The 19,320-nt window shown below is 43.7% G+C and overlaps 1 protein-coding gene across 4 annotated transcripts in view; it reads left to right on the top strand.

Moving 5' to 3' along the window:
• The first annotated feature begins 382 nt into the window (after positions 1-382).
• LOC135507578 (serine/threonine-protein kinase DCLK2-like) overlaps positions 383-19,320 on the top strand; it is a 109,385-nt gene continuing 90,447 nt past the window's right edge. For all 4 annotated transcript variants that reach the window (XR_010450674.1, XM_064927101.1, XM_064927102.1 and 1 more), the window contains exons 1-2: positions 383-1,442; positions 12,957-13,312. Coding sequence is in view for 3 of the 4 variants with exons in the window: in XM_064927101.1 (XP_064783173.1) it covers positions 1,040-1,442; positions 12,957-13,312 (759 nt within the window). In the remaining variant the exon portion in view is untranslated. The remainder of the gene's footprint in view (positions 1,443-12,956; positions 13,313-19,320) is intronic.

Here is a 19,320-nt window from a genome sequence, read left to right on the forward strand (position 1 = left end):
AAAATACTATGCTAACAAATACTTAATCAGGGTGTCTCACTCTGTGTCAGACACCCTGATGAAGCCATAAGCTGCTTCTTAACTTTCAAACCCACGAGAGTGGCTGGATTTGGCCATTAGCACCTATTTGTCTTTATAATTTTTCCTTTAGCTTTTCGAGGGAATGGTATTGCCTAATAAATGCCTAAATGGCACATCAGAAATAATGACATAACAAATAAGTTCAAATTTGGGGGCCAAATGGCATCTTTCAGAAAATACACCACTTGCTGAACAATTGGACAGGGACTACCGTTAGGACCCTGAGGGGAAGCAGCATTCCCTCCCTCGTTGAATTGGATGACAAGACTGGGGTGGCCTCTCGTGCTACAGTGTTAGTGTTTAACGGTTCGTCCGCCTGAGAAAGGATGTGAGAAGAGGAGGAGGCTTGCGGTTTCTGTAGCAAGCATGCGGCTTTGTTAGATTCTGTGGATTTTGGACACCGGCTTTACATGCAATGTATTTGTGCTAAATGGAATTTGTTTTTCCCTTTTGTGTTTTCTACCGGATACATTTTTATAGCTTGGAATCGAGTGTTTTCCTGTGCGGCTCCATTCATTGGTAAACTAGCGGTTGCATCAGTCGACTGTCAATCAAGTCGAGGCTCTCTGCACCTGGTATTAATTTAAATTTGCCGGTGAATTTTCGTGAACATTGAGTTTTGGAGCAATCCTTTTCTTTTAGCCTTTGGTATTTCAATAACCGAGAGTGTATTGTGCAGCCTATTGACAAGGTAAGATTGTAGCCGTAACTCAGGCTACTGTACCCCTAGTTATATTAACAGCGGACTGTATCCCCGGAAAATGTCAACATTGTATCTTGACGGCGCAAGGAGGAACTAGCCTACAAGTACACGGCCCTCTCGATTACTGTATCACTGATTGCCAAAGCGTTGTTTGACAGCTGTCTTTGGGAACGCGTTGGCTTCTCCGAGCAAGCCCTGTTGTCCATCTGCTATTGTTTTCTACTGCGGATAAATCAAAACATTAACAGATCGAACATGTCGCTCAGCAGAAGTATTGAATGGGAACACTTTGAGGAACGGGACAAAACGCACCGTTCATCAAGGGCTAACGGCTCGGGATCCCAGTCAGGCTCCAGAGGCAACGGTCTCGTGCCCAGCCCGGCGCACAGCGCGCACTGTAGCTTTTACCGAACGCGCACACTCCAGTCGCTCACCTCCGAGAAGAAAGCCAAAAAAGTGCGGTTCTACCGAAATGGGGACAAATACTTCAAGGGTTTGGTATATGCCGTGTCCAACGACCGTTTTAGGTCCTTGGACGCCCTGCTTATGGAGCTTACCCGGTCTCTCTCGGACAACGTCAACCTGCCTCAAGGTGTCCGGAGCATCTACACCGTGGACGGCAGCAAGAAGATTAGCAGCCTGGACGAGTTAGTGGAGGGTAAGGACACGCAGTCACCACCGGCCCCCTCCCCACACACACAGCCCAGTCCTACAAATTACATAATAAATAATGTAGAGATCAATACTCGCGCATATTGATGAATGAGCTGATTGATCCAAGGTACTCATTATTAGATTTCACCAGACGCTCCTATCTCTCAGGTTTCATCATACAATCTTATAAACCATTTCATTTTTTACATTTTTTATTTAACCTTTATTTAACCAGGTAGGCTAGTTGAGAACAAGTTCTTATTTACAACTGCGACCTGGCCAAGATACTGCTTGTCATCAGAGTTCCACCAGCTGTTTTACATTGACTCCTTGTTCATACATATGCAGGTGTATTCTGCTATCAGCATTCCCCTTACGAAGAAGACTAGCTAATGCTGCATTATAGGCTTATTATACTACATTATAGCCTATTATACTACATTATATCCTATTCCACTACATTATGTGATATAGTAGTATAATAAGGTTATAATGTAGTTATGCTATTATATGATAATGTAGTATAATACGTCTACAATGTGGTATAATGAGGCTATTATGTAGTATAATAAAGCAATTATTAATAGCCTCATTATACTACATTATAGCCTGATTATACTACATTATAGCCTCATTGGGCAGCAGGTAGCCTAGCTGTTAGAGGCCAGCCAGCAACCAGAGGGTTGCCAGTTCAGATCCTGGGTCCGAACGGAAAAATCTGTTAGGAAGTGAGCTGGCAACTAGAGGGTTGCTGATATCAAATCCTAGATGCAATTGCCTGTAATGGTGCCCTTGAGCAAGGCACTTAACCCCCTCAACAACAACTCACGGGTGCGGAGGGGCTACCTCCTGGGCACCTCTCCAAAACCTGTATGTATGTGTCTTTCTGATGGGCTGGGTTAAAAGCGGAAGTCACATTTCGGTTGGACCTTGTGTGCAATTGACCAATAAAGTGATTTTAATTATACTACATTATAGCCTCCTTAGTAGGATTCAGCCCTATAGAGTATATGCCATGTAGAGATTGTCCTCTCTTAGGCATTTTACAGTAAAGTCATATGTAAATACCGTAAACAGGTTACTACTGTAATGCAATTGTAACCCATGTAGTCAGTTGTGGACATGCCTCTCAAACTCTAGGGTAGATGATGTCACGTGTGGCTCAGTTGGTAGAGCATGGAGCAAGCACCAGGGTAGTGCGTTTGATTCAGTATGGAAAGTGTATGCACTCATTACTGTAAGTCACACTGGATGTCTGCTAATCTTGAGATCATTAGTCTCTCTTGAATAAGCAGGTCTTCCTTTTTGGTTAAGCAGTTGTGACACACATGACCCAGTAGTAGTGTGCAGCCATCATTGTGTCACTCCCTGACCTTACTTATCTTTGTTTTCTTTATTATTTTGGTTAGGTCAGCGTGTGACAAGGGTGGTTGGTTTAGTTTTTGTATATCTATGGGGTTTTAGTATGTCAAGGTCTATGGTGGCCTGAATTGGTTCCCAATCAGAGACAGCTGTTTATCGTTGTCTCTGATTGGGGATCCTATTTAGGTTGCCATTTTTCCATTTTGGTTTTGTGGGTTATTGTCTGTGTAGTTGCATGTCAGCACTTGGTTTATCATAGCTTCACGTCAGTTTTGTTAGTTTTAAGTGTTCTTCGTTTATTATAGAAGAATGTATTCTTATCACGCTGCGCCTTGGTCTCAGAGAGAGAGAGAGATCCGTTGTAGTAGGCAGCACAGTATTCATGAATGTACATCGCTCCTCCATTGATCTTAGAGCAGTGTGTGTTAGTGTGTGCTCTGGCCAGTGTTCTGTGCTTCATTGGCTGTTAAAACCGTCCTTAGAGTGATTTTTCACCCTCTGGGCATAAAAGATGGACGTGTCCCCCTCTGCACCCCCTTCATACCTCTGCCAATGATCTGTTCACTTTGAACATGATGAGGGAGGAGAATGGAAAAGGTCAACATTGAGGTGTAGAGGAAGCTGTTATTATAACTGTACTTATAGACCAAATAAGATATGTACAACTACCTCCAATGGTCAGGTCATACCATTATTATATTACAACATGACTTATTATCTCAGTCATTTCATAGGAATGCTTAATAAAGAATCATGTATATTGTCCCAACTGGACCCTACACAACTAAAGGCAAATTAATTCAGTAAGTGTGTGAGTATTATTCAAGAAATGTATGCAAAGGTTGAGAAATTTCAACATGACCTTCTTTACTTTACATTAGAGCTCTCTCCCTACTCGGCAGATTTGCTATATATAGACCTACACCGCAATGGGGGCTGGTGGGAGGAGCTATAGGAGGAAAGGCTCATTTTAATGACTGGAATCAAAGGAGCGATATCAAACGTATGGAAACCACATGTTTGACTTTGTGCCATTGATTCCATTCCAGCCATTAAAATGAACCCGTCCTCGTATAGCTCCTCCCACCAGCCTCCACTGCTACACAGTGGTTCTGTCTGTGTGTGAACTTCTCTGTGTCGCAGGCTGCAACAGTGACAGTGGCCGGTGTCTGGGTAATACGTTCATCTTTGTGTTGAGTTCTGCTGTCTGACCTGTGACCTCTCTACGATCCTGTTTTAGTGTGAAAGGTTACGGTTATCGCACCATGGTAGCTCTGTCATATTCAAATCAATCCACAGCAAAGAGAGATGTGTGGGACTTGTCTTTTCATTTGTATACTGCAGCTTATCTCCTGACTCCCGTTAGTCAGCACCTCCAGCTATAGGCTGTGATTTGTCTTTACTTCACTGCTGTCCTTTTCTCCTGACCCCTCTCTCCTCCCCGTATATTCTCAGCTGACATCCTTCCTTCCTCCTTCCAAATATAAGCCTCTGCACTCGTTCCTCCGCCCATGTCCCCAGAGAGGAGGGGGTGGTAGATTTAGGTCAGAGCCCAATCCCGTGGCTGGGAGACACATTGCATCACTTCTGGTTGGGCTGGCAGGAAGGAGAATGGGTACTGCCGTGAGACAGTGAGTGTGGTAGAAGATGGACTGGCACCAACACATAGCCAGGCCTACTACTTCTGCCTCACCTCTGGATGTAATGCCTGTTTTCTGCCAAGTAACCATTCAGAGTGGAAGATGGAATCCTCCCGGCAGGCATCACACTTTCTCTGCTCCGATTTGAAAGGAAAGTGGGCCAACTCACTTTCTCTGGCTGTCAAAACTTGTTGTTGTTCTCATCTTGGGGGTATTTGGGTTTATACTGCAGTAGGTATAGTGGCCTGTGAGGTCATACACTAGGTACTGTGGCTAATGAAGAGTTCCGTGTAGGTTTTACCTTATTATAGGAGTAGAGTTTGAGCTCTTAAGCCAATCCTATTGGACATTTGATATGGTGCCAAGTTTATTTTGGAACCCCTCTAACCATTCCATTCTTTCTACTGTAAAACAATGACTAGACTCAAGTCATTCCATAAACAGTACACAGGTTGGGTTCCACTCAAGAAGTCCCCTCTTTACTGTAGAGACGCCATTGGTCGGGATGATAAGTCCTAATTATCGTAGCCTCCTCAGTAACTTATGTTAGTGGGTTGCGGCTGTACCCTCGATGGCTGTCCCCTTGTCCTCCTGCTGTGATATGGAGAAATAGGACACGGCTGTTGTCAGGGGTCAGGTCACAGAGACAGGAGGAATGCAGTCAATCCGTCAGAGGATTGTCTTGGCCTGGCTGTGAATGAGGCCTTTTGACTGGAGATGTTGGAGGCCGAACACCAGAGTCTTGTCTTTGTGTACTCAGCCATCAAATGGATTTGCGTGTGTGTGTGCTCCCAGCCCCATTGATTGAGGACTACTGGCCCAGCCTGGCCTGTTGTGTGAACCTCATCAAGCCCCATTCATTCATATGTGATCACTGGACGATGGATGGGATTACCCTGTGACATCCACCACACTCTCTGCTGTAGTGTGCTTATTGACATGACAGTGAGGCATTGGATTGGATTCAAACCAAGCCAAACCACAATAGTGGTCTTATGCTACACCGATTGTGTGCCATTTGAGGAGCACTTTCAATCAAATTAAATGTAATTATAAAGCCCTTTTTACCTCAGGCTGGGTTTGTGACATCGGCTAACACCCCAAACAGCAAGCAATGCAGATGTAGAAGCACAGTGGCTAGGAAAACCTCCCTAGAAAGGCAGGAACATAGAGAGGAACCAGGCTCTGAGGGGTGGCCAGTCCTCTTCTGGCTGTGCCGGGTGGAGATTATAACACTACATGGCCAAGATGTTCAAACTTGAGATCGACCAATTAATCGGAAATCGGTCAAATGTTTGGACACCTATTTGGCCGATTTTTATCCATTTAAAAAAAACTTTTCATTCGTTTTTGCAACCTTCCGGTTACTAGTCCAACGCTCTAACCACATGCTTTACATAGCACTCCACGAGGAGCCTGCGTGGCAAGCTGACTACCTGTTACGCGAGGGCAGCAAAAGCCTAGGTAAGTTGTTAGCTAGCATTAAACTTATAAAAAACAATCTTCACATAACTAGAGATTAACTACACATGGTTGATATTACTAGTTTATCTAGCGTGTCCTGCGTTGTATATAATTGATGCGGTGCCTGTTAATTTCTCATCGAATCACAGCCCTACTTCGCCAAACGGGTGATGATTTAGCACTGTCGTTTCACCAAACCTAACCATAAATATCAATGCCTTTCTTTAAAATCAATACACAAGTATATATTTTTCTAACCTGCATATTTAGTTAATATTGCCTGCTAACATGAATTTCTTATAATTAGGGAAATTGTGTCACTTCTCTTGCGTTCTGTGCAAGCAGTCAGGGTATATGCAGCAGTTTGGGCCACCTGGCTCGTTGCGAACTGTGTGAAGTCCATTTATTCCTAACAAAGACCGTACTTAATTTGCCAGAATTATACATAATTATGACATAACATTGAAGGTTGTACAATGTAAATAACAATGTGTTATTATGTTATAATTAAGTCTATGATTTGATAGAGCAGTCTGACTGAGCGACGGTAGGCACCAGCAGGCTCGTAAGCATACATTCAAACAGTACTTTAGTGCGTTTTGTCAGCAGCTCTTCGCAATGCTTCAAGCATTGAGCTGTTTATGACTTGAAGCCTATCATCTCCCGAGATTAGGCCGGTGTAACCAATGTGAAATGGCTAGCTAGTTAGCGGGGTGCGCGCTAATAGCGGTTCAATCGGTGACGTCACTCGCTCTGAGACTCGGAGTAATTGTTCCCCTTGGCTTTTGTAGAGCGATGGGTAACAATGCTTCGAGGGTGGCTGTTGTCGATGTGTTCCTGGTTCAAGCCCAGGTAGGGGCAAGGAGAAGGACGGAAGCTATACTGTTACACTGGCAATACTAAAGTGCCTATAAGAACATCCAATAGTCAAAGGTATATGAAATACAAATGGTATAGAGAGAAATAGTCCTATAATAACTAGAACCTAAACCTTCTTACCTGGGAATATTGAAGACTCATGTTAAAAGGAGCCACCAGATTTCAAATTGTTCTCATGTTCTGAGCAAGGAACTTAAACATTAGCTTTTTTACATGGCACATATTGCACTTTTACTTTCTTCTCCAACACTTTGTTTTTGCATTATTTAAACCAAATTGAACATGTTTTATTATTTATTTGAAGCTAAATTGATTTTATTGATGTATTATATTAAGTTAAAATAAGTGTTCAGCATTGTTGTAATTGTCATTATTACAAATAAATGTAAAAATAAATAAATCGGCCGATTTAATCGGTATTGGCTTTTTTGGGAGGTCCTCCAATAATCGGTATCGACGTTTAAAAATCATAATCGGTCGACCTCTAGTTCATAGATGACCAGCAGGGTCAAAAAATAATAATATTCAGTGGTTGTAGAGGGTGCAACAGGTCAGCACCTCGGTAGTAAATGTCAGTTGACTTTTCACAGCCGATCATTCAGAGTGAGAGAGAGAACTTAAATTCACACAGGACACTGGATAAGACAGGAGAAATTCTCCAGATATAACAGACTGACCCTAGCCCCCCGACACAAACTATACTGGAGGCTGAGACAGGAGGGGTCGGGAGACACTGTGGCCCCGACCGACGATAACCCCCGACAGGCCCAACCAGGAAGGATATAAACCCACCCACTTTGCCAAAGCACAGCCCCCACACCACTAGAGGGATATCTTCAACCCACTGGTGAATTATGATGCACCTGATCCCGAGTCGGTCCTTTGATGAGATCCCAATGTATGTAATAAGCTGATTGATTCAACATCAGACTTCAATCATTGGAAAACATTGCTTGTTTAGATGACACCATAGTGTTAGGGACAACATCAGACAAACACATTCTCAATCCATGACCTCTCACTTACCCCACTGAGTGATGGCATCTGTGTGTATTTGCTCAGTGAGGGATCAGCGCACACAGTGATGGATCTGCCCCCTCTCCTCCATAGTGACCAGCTGATGTTTGGTTAGGGAGCTGTTTAAGGGGCTGTGATTCTCAGCTGTTGTCCACACGAGGCCCTGCTGTAGGGTCACTGAAGGGTATCACCCACCCAGGGTCCGCTAACCTCTCTGGTGATGCTGCACCTGAGACCCCCCTCTCATCCCCAGAGGTGTTAGGGACTGTCACCCCAGAGCCCCCTTCAGAAGGCCACCTCTGTTTCTCCAGGCTTTCTGATCTGAATTGATGATGGCTCCGGGTCTCATTTGGTGTCATCGTTTTCATCTGTTCGGGTCCCCCAGCTGTGGCCTAGCGTCGTTAATTAGCCTTTGGTTAATTGGTAGATGAATAAATCCAGGCGTCGTGGGACTCGCCGTCTCAGAAGTCTCTTCCTCCTCCTTTCCATCCCTTTTTCTTTGTCTTAACGCAAATGAGAGGAACCGTGAGAAGAGCAGTAGATAATACTGAAATGTCCAACATGAAAAGGTAGAGTTGTAGTTGAGAAGATAACAGATTGATATTAACCTCATGTCGATGGTCCTGGTTTAGGTTGATCTCAGCGGGGTGTTGGTGATCTTATGACCAAAGGATCTTCATTTTTTTCAGTCGTGGGTCTTGAAAATAATGCTGTGTATTGAGCTATTCTGGAGGGTTAGACATCGTCTTCACACCACTCTCGCAAATGACTCCTTTCCCTGACGGATGACACCTTTATTTAAGCAAGCTGTTCTTCTGTCTCCACGGTGACTCCTTCACTGTTGTCTTCCTGTTCCTGGATGACTGACTGCTGAGAATAGGATGTTTTGGTTATCAAATAATAAGAGCAAGGTTGACTGCATTAGGAAAAAAACTCAAATTTACCTTAGCTTCTGTAAGCTTTCTATACGGTTCTAGATGGATAGATTCTGTTCATTCATTGTTCGTTCCCCTTCAGGTCCTTTAGATTCCCCTCTCTCCCTCTTGTACAAACAATAACAATGTTTTCTCACCTTAGTTCATTTAGTGTGATTTAGCATCACATCTCTATCTCTTACATATAATAACGTTTTCTCACCTTTCTTAGTTCAGTCATGTTGTCAGCGATCGGTGCCTTGAGCTGGTAAAAGCCCAGATACGCAAGTATAGCGTTATGTCGTGACAGAGCAAGGACATCAAAGGCAGCAAAATGGGTTCACTTAGTTGCATGCGTAGCATATTACATGCTGCTACAGTGTGCCATTCTGTGGTTTCATTAGTGTTGTGACAAACAGTAAAATCCATGATGAATGATTAGAGGTTAGCCATGCCCAGAATGTGAAAATAAAAATCCTGCATGTGTTGTCCTCCCACAAACCACCTTCAAACACAATCACCCACCCTCACATCTTCCTCTTTCCCTTATTGTGGTTCCATTTATCAGCCTTTTGAGTCGTCAAATTAATCTGGCCTTGACTTGAGGGGAAACACAAACACATTTGCTAACTGTTACAATGGAATGTGGGCAAGGAAAAGGAAAAGACTTAGTTTTGGAGAGCATCCAATGTGGCAGGCCGAGAGAGCTCACAGAGAGGGCTGAGTTACACTGACTGGCTGGCCTCCGTCTCAATGGGGCTTTTGTTTCCACTGGGGAACCTTAACTCCTTGTCATCCACAGTCAAGCCGACTAGTTACTTTCCACGTCATGTGGCTAATTAACACTCCTTTAGTCATTTAGAATGAATGGTTATTCATTGACAGTTGTAAAGTATCATTCAGAGCTGGAAAATGCGATGGAGTTGATTACTGTAGCTTCAATAACTAAATTGCCCTACATTTGATAAGCAGTTGATGGATTTGACTTGATATCAGTTTTTATAAACTGTTGATTCAACAATTTTTATTATATATATATATATATATATATATAAGGGTCCGCTAACCTCTCTGGTGATGCTGCATATATACTGCTCAAAAAAATAAAGGGAACACTAAAATAGATCTGAATGAATTAAATATTCTTATTAAAATACTTCTTTCTTTACATAGTTGAATGTGCTGACAACAAAATCACACAAATTATCAATGGAAATCAAATTTATCAACCCATGGAGGTCTGGATTTGGAGTCACACTCAAAATTACAGTGGAAAACCACACTACAGGCTGATCCAACTTTGATGTAATGTCCTTAAAACAGGTCAAAATGAGGCTCAGTAGTGTATGTGGCCTCCACGTGCCTGTATGACCTCCCTACAACGCCTGGGCATGCTCCTGATGAGGTGGCGGATGGTCTCTTGAGGGATCTCCTCCCAGACCTGGAATAAAGCATCCGCCAACTCCTGGACAGTCTGTGGTGCAACGTGGCGTTGGTGGATGGAGCGAGACGTGATGTGCTCAATTGGATTCAGGTCTGGGGAACGGGCGGGCCAGTCCATAGCATCAATGCCTTCCTCTTGCAGGAACTGCTGACACACTCCAGCCACATGAGGTCTAGCATTGTCTTGCATTAGGAGGAACCCAGGGCCAACCGCACCAGCATATGGTCTCACAAGGGGTCTGAGGATCTCATCTCGGTACCTAATGGCAGTCAGGCTACCTCTGGCGAGCACATGGAGGGCTGTGCGGCCCCGCAAAGAAATGCCACCCCACACCATGACAGACCCACCCTCAAACCGGTCATGCTGGAGGATGTTGCAGGCAGCAGAACGTTCTCCTCGGCGTCTCCAGACTCTGTCACGTCTGTCACATGTGCTCAGTGTGAACCTGCTTTCATCTGTGAAGAGCACAGGGCGCCAGTGGCGAATTTGCCAATCTTGGTGTTCTCTGGCAAATGCCAAACGTCCTGCACGGTGTTGGGCTGTAAGCACAACCCCCACCTGTGGACGTCGGGCCCTCATAGAGTCTGTTTCTGACCGTTTGAGCAGACACATGCACATTCATGGCCTTGCTGGAGGTCATTTTGCGGTGCTCTGGCAGTGCTGCTCCTTGCACAAAGGCGGAGGTAGAGGTCCTGCTGCTGGGTTGTTGCCCTCCTCCGGCCTCCTCCACGTCTCCTGATGTACTGGCCTGTCTCCTGGTAGCGCCTCCATGCTCTGGACACTACGCTGACAGACACAGCAAACCTTCTTGCCACAGCTCGCATTGATGTGCCATCCTGGATGAGCTGCACTACCTGAGCCAATTGTGTGGGTTGTAGACTCCGTCTCATGCTACCACTAGAGTGAAAGCAACCGCCAGCATTCAAGAGTGATCAAAACATCAGCCAGGAAGCATAGGAACTGAGAAGTGGTCTGTGGTCACCACCTGCAGAACCACTCCTTTATTGGGGGTGTCTTGCTAATTGCCTATAATTTCCACCTGTTGTCTATTCCATTTGCACAACAGCATGTGAAATTGATTGTCAATCAGTGTTGCTTCCTAAGTGCACAGTTTGATTTCACAGAAGTGTGATTGACTTGGAGTTACATTGTGTTGTTTAAGTGTTCCCTTTTATTTTTTTGAACTACAGTGGGGCAAAAAAGTATTTAGTCAGCCACCAATTGTGCCAGTTCTCCCACTTAAAAAGATGAGAGGCCGGTAATTTTCATCATAGGTACACTTCAACTATGACAGACAAAACGAGAAAGAAAAATCCAGAAAATCACATTGTAGGATTTTTAATGAATTTATTTGCAAATTATGGTGGAAAATAATTATTTGGTCACCTACAAACAAGCAAGATTTCTGGCTCTCACAGACCTGTAACTTCTTCTTTAAGAGGCTCCTCTGTCCTCCACTTGTTACCTGTATTAATGGCACCCGTTTGAACTTGTCCACAACCTCAAACAGTCACACTCCAAACTCCACTTTGGCCAAGACCAAAGAGCTGTCAAAGGACACCAGAAACAAAATTGTAGACCTGCACCAGGCTGGGAAGACTGAATCTGCAATAGGTAAGCAGTTTACAAGACCACTGATAATCTCCCTCAATCTGGGGCTCCACGCAAGATCTCACACCATGGGGTCAAAATGATCACAAGAACGGTGAGCAAAAATCCCAGAACCACACAGGGAGACCTAGGGAATGGCCTGCAGAGAGCTGGGACCAAAGTTACAAAGCCTACCATCAGTAACACACTACGCCGCCCAGGGACTGCAGTGCCAGACGTGTCCCCTGCTTAAGCCAGTACATGTCCAGGCCCATCTGAAGCTTGCTAGAGAGCATTTGGATGATCCAGAAGAAGATTGGGAGAATGTCATATGGTCAGATAAAACCAAAATGGAACTTTTTGGTAAAAACTCAACTCGTCGTTTTTGGAGGACAACGAATGCTGAGTTGCATCCGAGAACACCATACCTACTGTGAAGCATGGGGGTAGAAACATCATGCTTTGGGGCTGTTTTTCTGCAAAGGGACCAGGACGACTGATCCGTGTAAAGGAAAGAATGAATGGGGCCATGTCGTGCGATTTTGAGTGAAAACCTCCTTCCATCAGCAAGGGCATTGAAGATGAAACGTGGCTGGGTCTTTCAGCATAACAATGATCCCAAACACACCGCCCAGGCACCGAAGGAGTGCCTTCGTAAGAAGCATTTCAAGGTCCTGGAGTGGCCTAGCCAGGCTCCAGATCTCAACCCCATAGAAAATCTTTGGAGGGAGTTGAAAGTCTGTGTTGCCCAGCAACAGCCCCAAAACATCATTGTTCTAGAGGAGATCTGCATGGAGGAATGGGCCAAAATACCAGAAACAGTGTGTGAAAACCTTGTGAAGACTTACAGAAAATGTTTGACCTCTGTCATTGCCAACGAAGGGTATATAACAACGTATTGAGATAAACTTTTGTTATTGACCAAATACTTATTTTCCACCATAATTTACAAATAAATTCATTAAAAATCCTACAATGTGATTTTCTGGATAATTTTTTTCTCATTATGTCTGTCATAGTTGAAGTGTACTTATAATGAAAATTACAGGCCTCATCTTTTTAAGTGGCAGAACTTGCACAATTGGTTGCTGACTAAATTCTTTTTTGCCCCACTGTATGTGGGTGTGTGTGTATATATAAATATATATATTTTTTTAATTTTAAAGAAGCTTAAATTCTAACTAGTTTTCCCCTCTTGCTCCCTTTAGGTGAGAGCTACGTGTGTGCCTCCAACGAGCCCTACCGCCGAGTGGACTATACCAAGAACGTTAACCCTAACTGGTCAGTGGGCATCAAGGCCGGCCAGTCCCGCTCCCTGTCCTCCCTCAGCACCCTGGTAAAGGGCGAGCTGCAGCGTAGTGAGGCCAGCCTGGGCACCAGAGACTTCATCAAGCCCAAGCTGGTGACGGTCATCCGCAGCGGGGTCAAACCCAGGAAGGCTGTGAGGATCCTGCTGAATAAGAAGACGGCCCACTCCTTCGAACAGGTGCTGACCGACATCACGGACGCCATCAAGCTGGACTCCGGGGCGGTCAAACGGCTCTACACACTGGAGGGAAAACAGGTAAGATGGTAGTAATTCTGTAGATGCAACAACATGGTTACATCCTATAGCACAGAGTCTCAACTCCAATCCTGAGGTATATGATGTGGTTATTTAGCCATTTCTTTCCTTCTCCTAAATGGCTTACAGACAGTTGTGTTCAACATATGTGGCCCATGCAGCAATCAAACCCTCAACCTTGATGTTGCAAGTAATGAATAACGATACTTTAGGGGCTCTATATTAGAGTATGTTGGGTTAAACCCAACGCTGCTCTGGAAATGGGAATCAGTACCCGATGGGATATCCATATTGAGTTTTCTGGCCAAAGGTCTTATTTATAGCATAGATGCTTCATGATTTATGAGTTTCAGCTGTATCAGCACTCGACCATTATACTATTGCTAATCAACACGAACCCCATGGTGCACTACAAGTATCTCCATGAGAGCCGACCAAATCAACAAACGTCATGCTTTGTTTGGAATACAGTGTTTGGTTTTGGCCAGACATAATGGGACCCATCTCATCCAAAACGTTGAGTCCAAAACTTAAGTTTACCAAAAAGCACCTGGAAGCACCTGGATGATCATCAAAACTCTTGGAAGAATGTTCTATAGACAGATGAGTCCAACGTATAACTTTTTGGATGACATGGGTCCCATTATGCCTGGTGAAAACCAAACATTGCATTGCACAGTAAGAACTTTATACCAACGGTCAAGAATGGTGATGGTTTGGGGATGCTTTGCTGCCTCAGGACCTGGACGACTTGCCTTAATAGATGGAACCATGAATTCTGCTCTGTGTCAGCGAATTCTACAGGAGAATGTCAGGCCATCTGTCTGAGCTAAAGCACAGATGGGTCATGCAGCAAGACAATGATCCAAAACACACAATTAAGTCTACATGGCAAAAAAGCAACAAATGACGTTTTGGAATGGCCAGATCTAATCCCAATTGAGATGTTGTGGCTGGACTTGAAACAAGCAGCCCAGGATTATGCAGTGTTAGTTATCAAGGACTTTATCTTTGCATTTCCCCCAGCTTAGTTTAGATTGGTGTAAATGTCGCTGAGTTAAAGCAGTTCTGCATGGGAGAGTGGGCCAAAATTCCTCCACGCGACATGAGACTGATTAACAACTATAGGAAGCATTTGGTTGGAGCCATTGCAGCTAAAGGTGGCACAACCGGTTATTAGGGGGAAATTACTTTTACACACAGGGGCATTGGGTGTTGCATAACTTTGTTTATGAAATAAATCAAGTAAGTATGTAATTGTTGTATTATTTGTTCACTCAGGTTCCCTTTACCTAAAATTAGATATCGGTTGAAGATCTGATAATGAGAAAGGAGGCAAATACTTTTTCACAGCACTGTTTGGTCCTATTTAGTATTTCCATCTAGACATCTACAGTATGTCCCAAATGGCACCCTATTCCATATTTAGCACCCTACTTTTGATCAGAGCCTTATGGACCCTGGTCAAAAGTAGTGCACGACATAGGGAATAGGGTGCCATTTGAGACGCACTCCTAATGTGCTAGTGATGAACACATAATGCATTTAATTTCCCATCATGGGCTTTAGTTTTAGATTGATATAAATGCTGCTAGCCTCATCTGAGGAAGAAGATTCCATCATAATGGATTAAGGGGGAGTGGATTTAGAACATTTCCTAGAAGTCAGGTTCCACAGTTGTTAAAGATAAGTGGATTTTCTGATAAATCTGGATTGAAATGCAGTCTGTGTTTTTTACATAGCTTTAACGGTTGGACCTCTTATTTCACAAGCAATGGTTATGACACTGTGCTGAGAGGTGTTAGGCCAGTGGTTCTTTGATAACGGCAGGATCATGATGCCGGTCAATGGAGTCAGTTTTTGTGAAGTACCGTTCGCTTAGAAGTATAGAAGACATTGAGACATCTAATGCAGCAGTGAAGGTTTCAGTGCTAGACAAGGCTAAAGAAAATAGAAGCAGTATCCCCCAAAATCCCATTCCTTCTATCTGAACTCTGAATATTGTCCTGGCAGAGAACACAGTTGACCCTTCTTTCCTGACAGATTCCCAGAGCCGGCGGGAATCTTCACGGACGGGCCAGAGAAGTGACTCATGAAAATAATGATCCTTATCCTCTCAGACAGTCAGGCTGGCCAGCCCAACATACTGAAGCCTCTACTCAGAGGAGGCTCTGTATCAGGAGGAGAGGCAGGGTCTGGATAATTTCTCTCTCTCTCTCTGACAGAGAAGACAGTTAATGTGTACAGTAGGCACTTTCAGTATCTGCACCTGTTTGCTTTTGTTGTGTGGCAATGAACCAGTCTTGCAGCACAAACTGAAATACACAGCAGTATTGGACCAGAAATGGCTGTCTATGCTTGATTTTCAGCCCAGAGAGATGTTTTAGGTACATGATCAGTGATTCACCCCTTCAGTCCAACTCTGGCCGCTTATTACTCGGCCGTCCACAGAGAGTACAGGGATGGAACGACAGACAGAACAAGAGGAGAAACAAGCGATGACTGAAAAGATCAGCCATCACCTCTGAATCGATGGTCTCGCTTACTCCCTCTGGTACTCAACATCGCTGCTCTTTCAAAAATGGCCAAGCATAGGCTACAGCATGATGGATCATTGGGAATGCCCCATTAGATATCCACCCCAGTACTAATTCAGTCCCATGTCTGTGACAGAAAGACTACTGACTCCTTGTCTGTCTTTATCCCTTCATGGATCGCTTAAACAGATTTGACAGTGCTGTGGGCTGAGACTTCATAATAAATGATGATGCAACACAGCTGCAAGTTGACTGGGACGTTTTCTCCATTCATCCGTTAACATTTAGTGTTGTCGGCACTAGACAGGGAGAGGAGGAATCCCGTTTTGTGTAGAGATGAAGCAGAGAGACTGGGTGTGCGAGAAAGAGGGAGTGCCTTTCCTACTCTGTCCTTGGGGACCGCTTCAGGCAGGCGACTCGCAAGGGCTGTTTGGAATGCAATGTGGCGGGCGGTTTGACTGCGACGCGCACTGATGATGTCACAGGGGATTTGCCTGAGGAAGCCGGTGGTAAATCCAAACGAGCGCTGCAGGGCTGTGTGGAATGCAGGCTGACTCTCTCTGGGATTTCACAGGGAAACCTCCTCTTTCCAATCTCCCTGTTTTTTTTTTTGTATATTCTAACGCTATGCAAAAAAATTGTCCATGAGCTGCCAGGCATATGCAAATGACACGATTATGCTAATGCATGAATGAAACGGGTTGGCTCCAACAATACAGTTGTTCTCGCTCACAGAGCATGTTAAGTGTGTTTTTTTTCTGTAGCTTTCAGTCCGATTACAGTCAGTTCTATAGCATTTAGTTATTATGCTGCTTGCAATGTGTTATGGCAGCGCTCCATTTGAAACTATGGGTTACTGCATATACTTGTAGACAGGTTAGCTGACAACGTCACAAACAATGCACACGCTTCATTGGGGCAGAAGTCTGTGTGTTGTGATTCTGGATGTCTAGATAGCTAGCAACAGTAACAGGAAGCTGCCATGTGGGGAATCGTAAGCTAGTTTTATCTTGTTCTTGATACCATGTCTTGTTTTGACGGATGTCACGTCTATGCTAATATGGCTACAATTCACTAGCTAGTAACTGTAACAATGTATTTGAGAGACAACACGTGCTCATTGTGCAAATGTATGTATGTTTTCAGTAAACATTGAAGACGAAATATAGCTTACATGTTATCAACAATCTAAGCCGACCCCATCTGTTTTGCCCCATAGTTGTGCATGCGTAGGTTTTGTTGCAAAACAACCAACCCGTCTATAACCATGACGACGATAGAAGAGTTGGCTACTGCACATACAGTATGGAACCAAGGCTAGCTCAAAGGACAGTACACAACCCTAACAGCAGCCCAGGCCTGTGACGCTCTGAGGGATGACCCATGTGCTTAAACACCATTTAAAAATACCTGGCAGCCAATGGCACTGCAGCCATCTCACCAATGTGTATAGCATAATGAATGGAGCCTACAGTAACTCCTACCATCGTTGAGAGATAGGAAGCACTCATTTAGAGTTTTAGCAGATCAATATTTCAGACATAAGATGCTATAATATCTTGTTGTTCATTATAAATTGATAAGGCCGATATTGTTCCACTCTCTCTGAGCTGTTTTGATGAGTTTGAGTTGGTAAAGCACTGAGCATGGGTTGTTAATGATAAGGTCGTTCTCCGTTACCCAGACCATCTACTGTATGTTCAACTCCTGAGAAGGATTGCTCTTCTTCCTGTCATATGCTTTCGTAATGATCCACTCCATTGATTGATTTATATCACCATATAAACAGCCCTTTCAGTCCTGATAGAGGGCTGATTAGGGATCCTCTGTTGCATGTAATGGCATATACCAGGACACCACATCCTACACGACTCCATCGAATGGGAACTCCAATACAACAGTTTACTGTCACTGAGGAGGATCAATGGGGACTGTTTAAAAGCAGATTATCCCTGGAGGTTAATGGGGAGGTATTCATGGCCCTATAGCTGGGTAACTGTGTCCTTTTCATTCAATGAGGCAGATCATAGGAAAGGCCAACTATGTGTGTATCACAATGAGGTTGGTTGCACCTTAATTGGGGAGGACGGGCTCGTGACAATGTCTGGCACGGAATAGGTGGAATGGTATCTCATGCATCAAACACATGGTTTCCAGGTGTTTGATTCCATTCCAGAAATTATTATTATTAGCTGTCTTTCCCTCAGCAGCCTCTGCTTGTGTGTATCTAATCAGAGCTGGGCGCAAAGCAGGATGTACACTCATGATGCTGTGTCATTCAAAACATGCATTCAAAATGGAGGTCAATGTAGGGGTATTATGGCTGGAAATATCTTGTTTAACTTCTTAGTGATCCCTTCGCGCGCCAATCCCGTTAACGGACAACACCCAGTGAAATAGCAGCGCGCCAAATTCAAAAACAGAAATACTCATAATAATAATAATTAATTAATCTTACAAGTGTTATACGTCGGTTTAAAGATTAACTTCTTGTTAATCTAGCCACAGTGTCAGATTTCAAAAAGGCTAATGAAAACCATGCTATTATCTGAGGACAGCACCCCATCAAACAAACACATGAAAATCACATTTCAACCCGACACAGCGTGACACAAAACTCAGAAATAACCATATAATTCATGCCTTACCTTTTGAAGATCTTCTTCTGTTGGCACTCCAATATGTCCATTAAACATCACAAATGGTCCTTTTGGTCGATAAATTCTGTCGTTATATCTCCAAAATGTCCATTTATTTGGCACGTTTGATCAAAAAAACACTGGTTCCAACTCGCGCAACATGACTACAAAGTATCTAATATAGTTACCTGTAAACTTGATCCAAACATTTCAAAACAACTTTCCTAATCCAACTGTAGATATTTTTAAACGTAAATAATCGCTAAAATTTAACACGGGATAAACTGTGTTCAATACCGGACAAAAAAAACAAAGTGGAGCGAGCTTTCAGGTCGCGCGCCCTTAACCTCTAGCGACGAGCAATCCCGTATCCGGGAGCGTAATCATAGCCTCAAGCGCATTACCATAACGCAACGTTTCCTATTCATGAAAATCGCAAATGAAATGAAATAAATATATTCAAACACAAGCTTAGCCTTTTGATAACAACACTGTCATCTCAGATTTTCAAAATATGCGTTACAGCCAACGCTAGACAAGCATTTGTGTAAGTTTAGCATGGCATAATGCTCTGTGCTGGCAGCAGGCAACATTTTCACAAAAATAAGAAAAGCAACCAAATTAAATAATTTACCTTTGAAGAACTTCAGATGCTTTCACTCAGGAGACTCCCAGTTAGATAGCAAATGTTCCTTTTTTCCAAAAATAATATTTTTGTAGGCGAAAAACGTCATGTTTGTTCATCCTGCTTGGCTGAGAAATCGACCGAAAATACTTAAACTATAACACCAAATTTTTTCAAAATTTGCTCCATAATATCGACAAACACGGC

This window comes from Oncorhynchus masou, chromosome 21 (assembly GCF_036934945.1).
Source record: "Oncorhynchus masou masou isolate Uvic2021 chromosome 21, UVic_Omas_1.1, whole genome shotgun sequence".
NCBI classification, from domain to species: domain Eukaryota; kingdom Metazoa; phylum Chordata; class Actinopteri; order Salmoniformes; family Salmonidae; genus Oncorhynchus; species Oncorhynchus masou.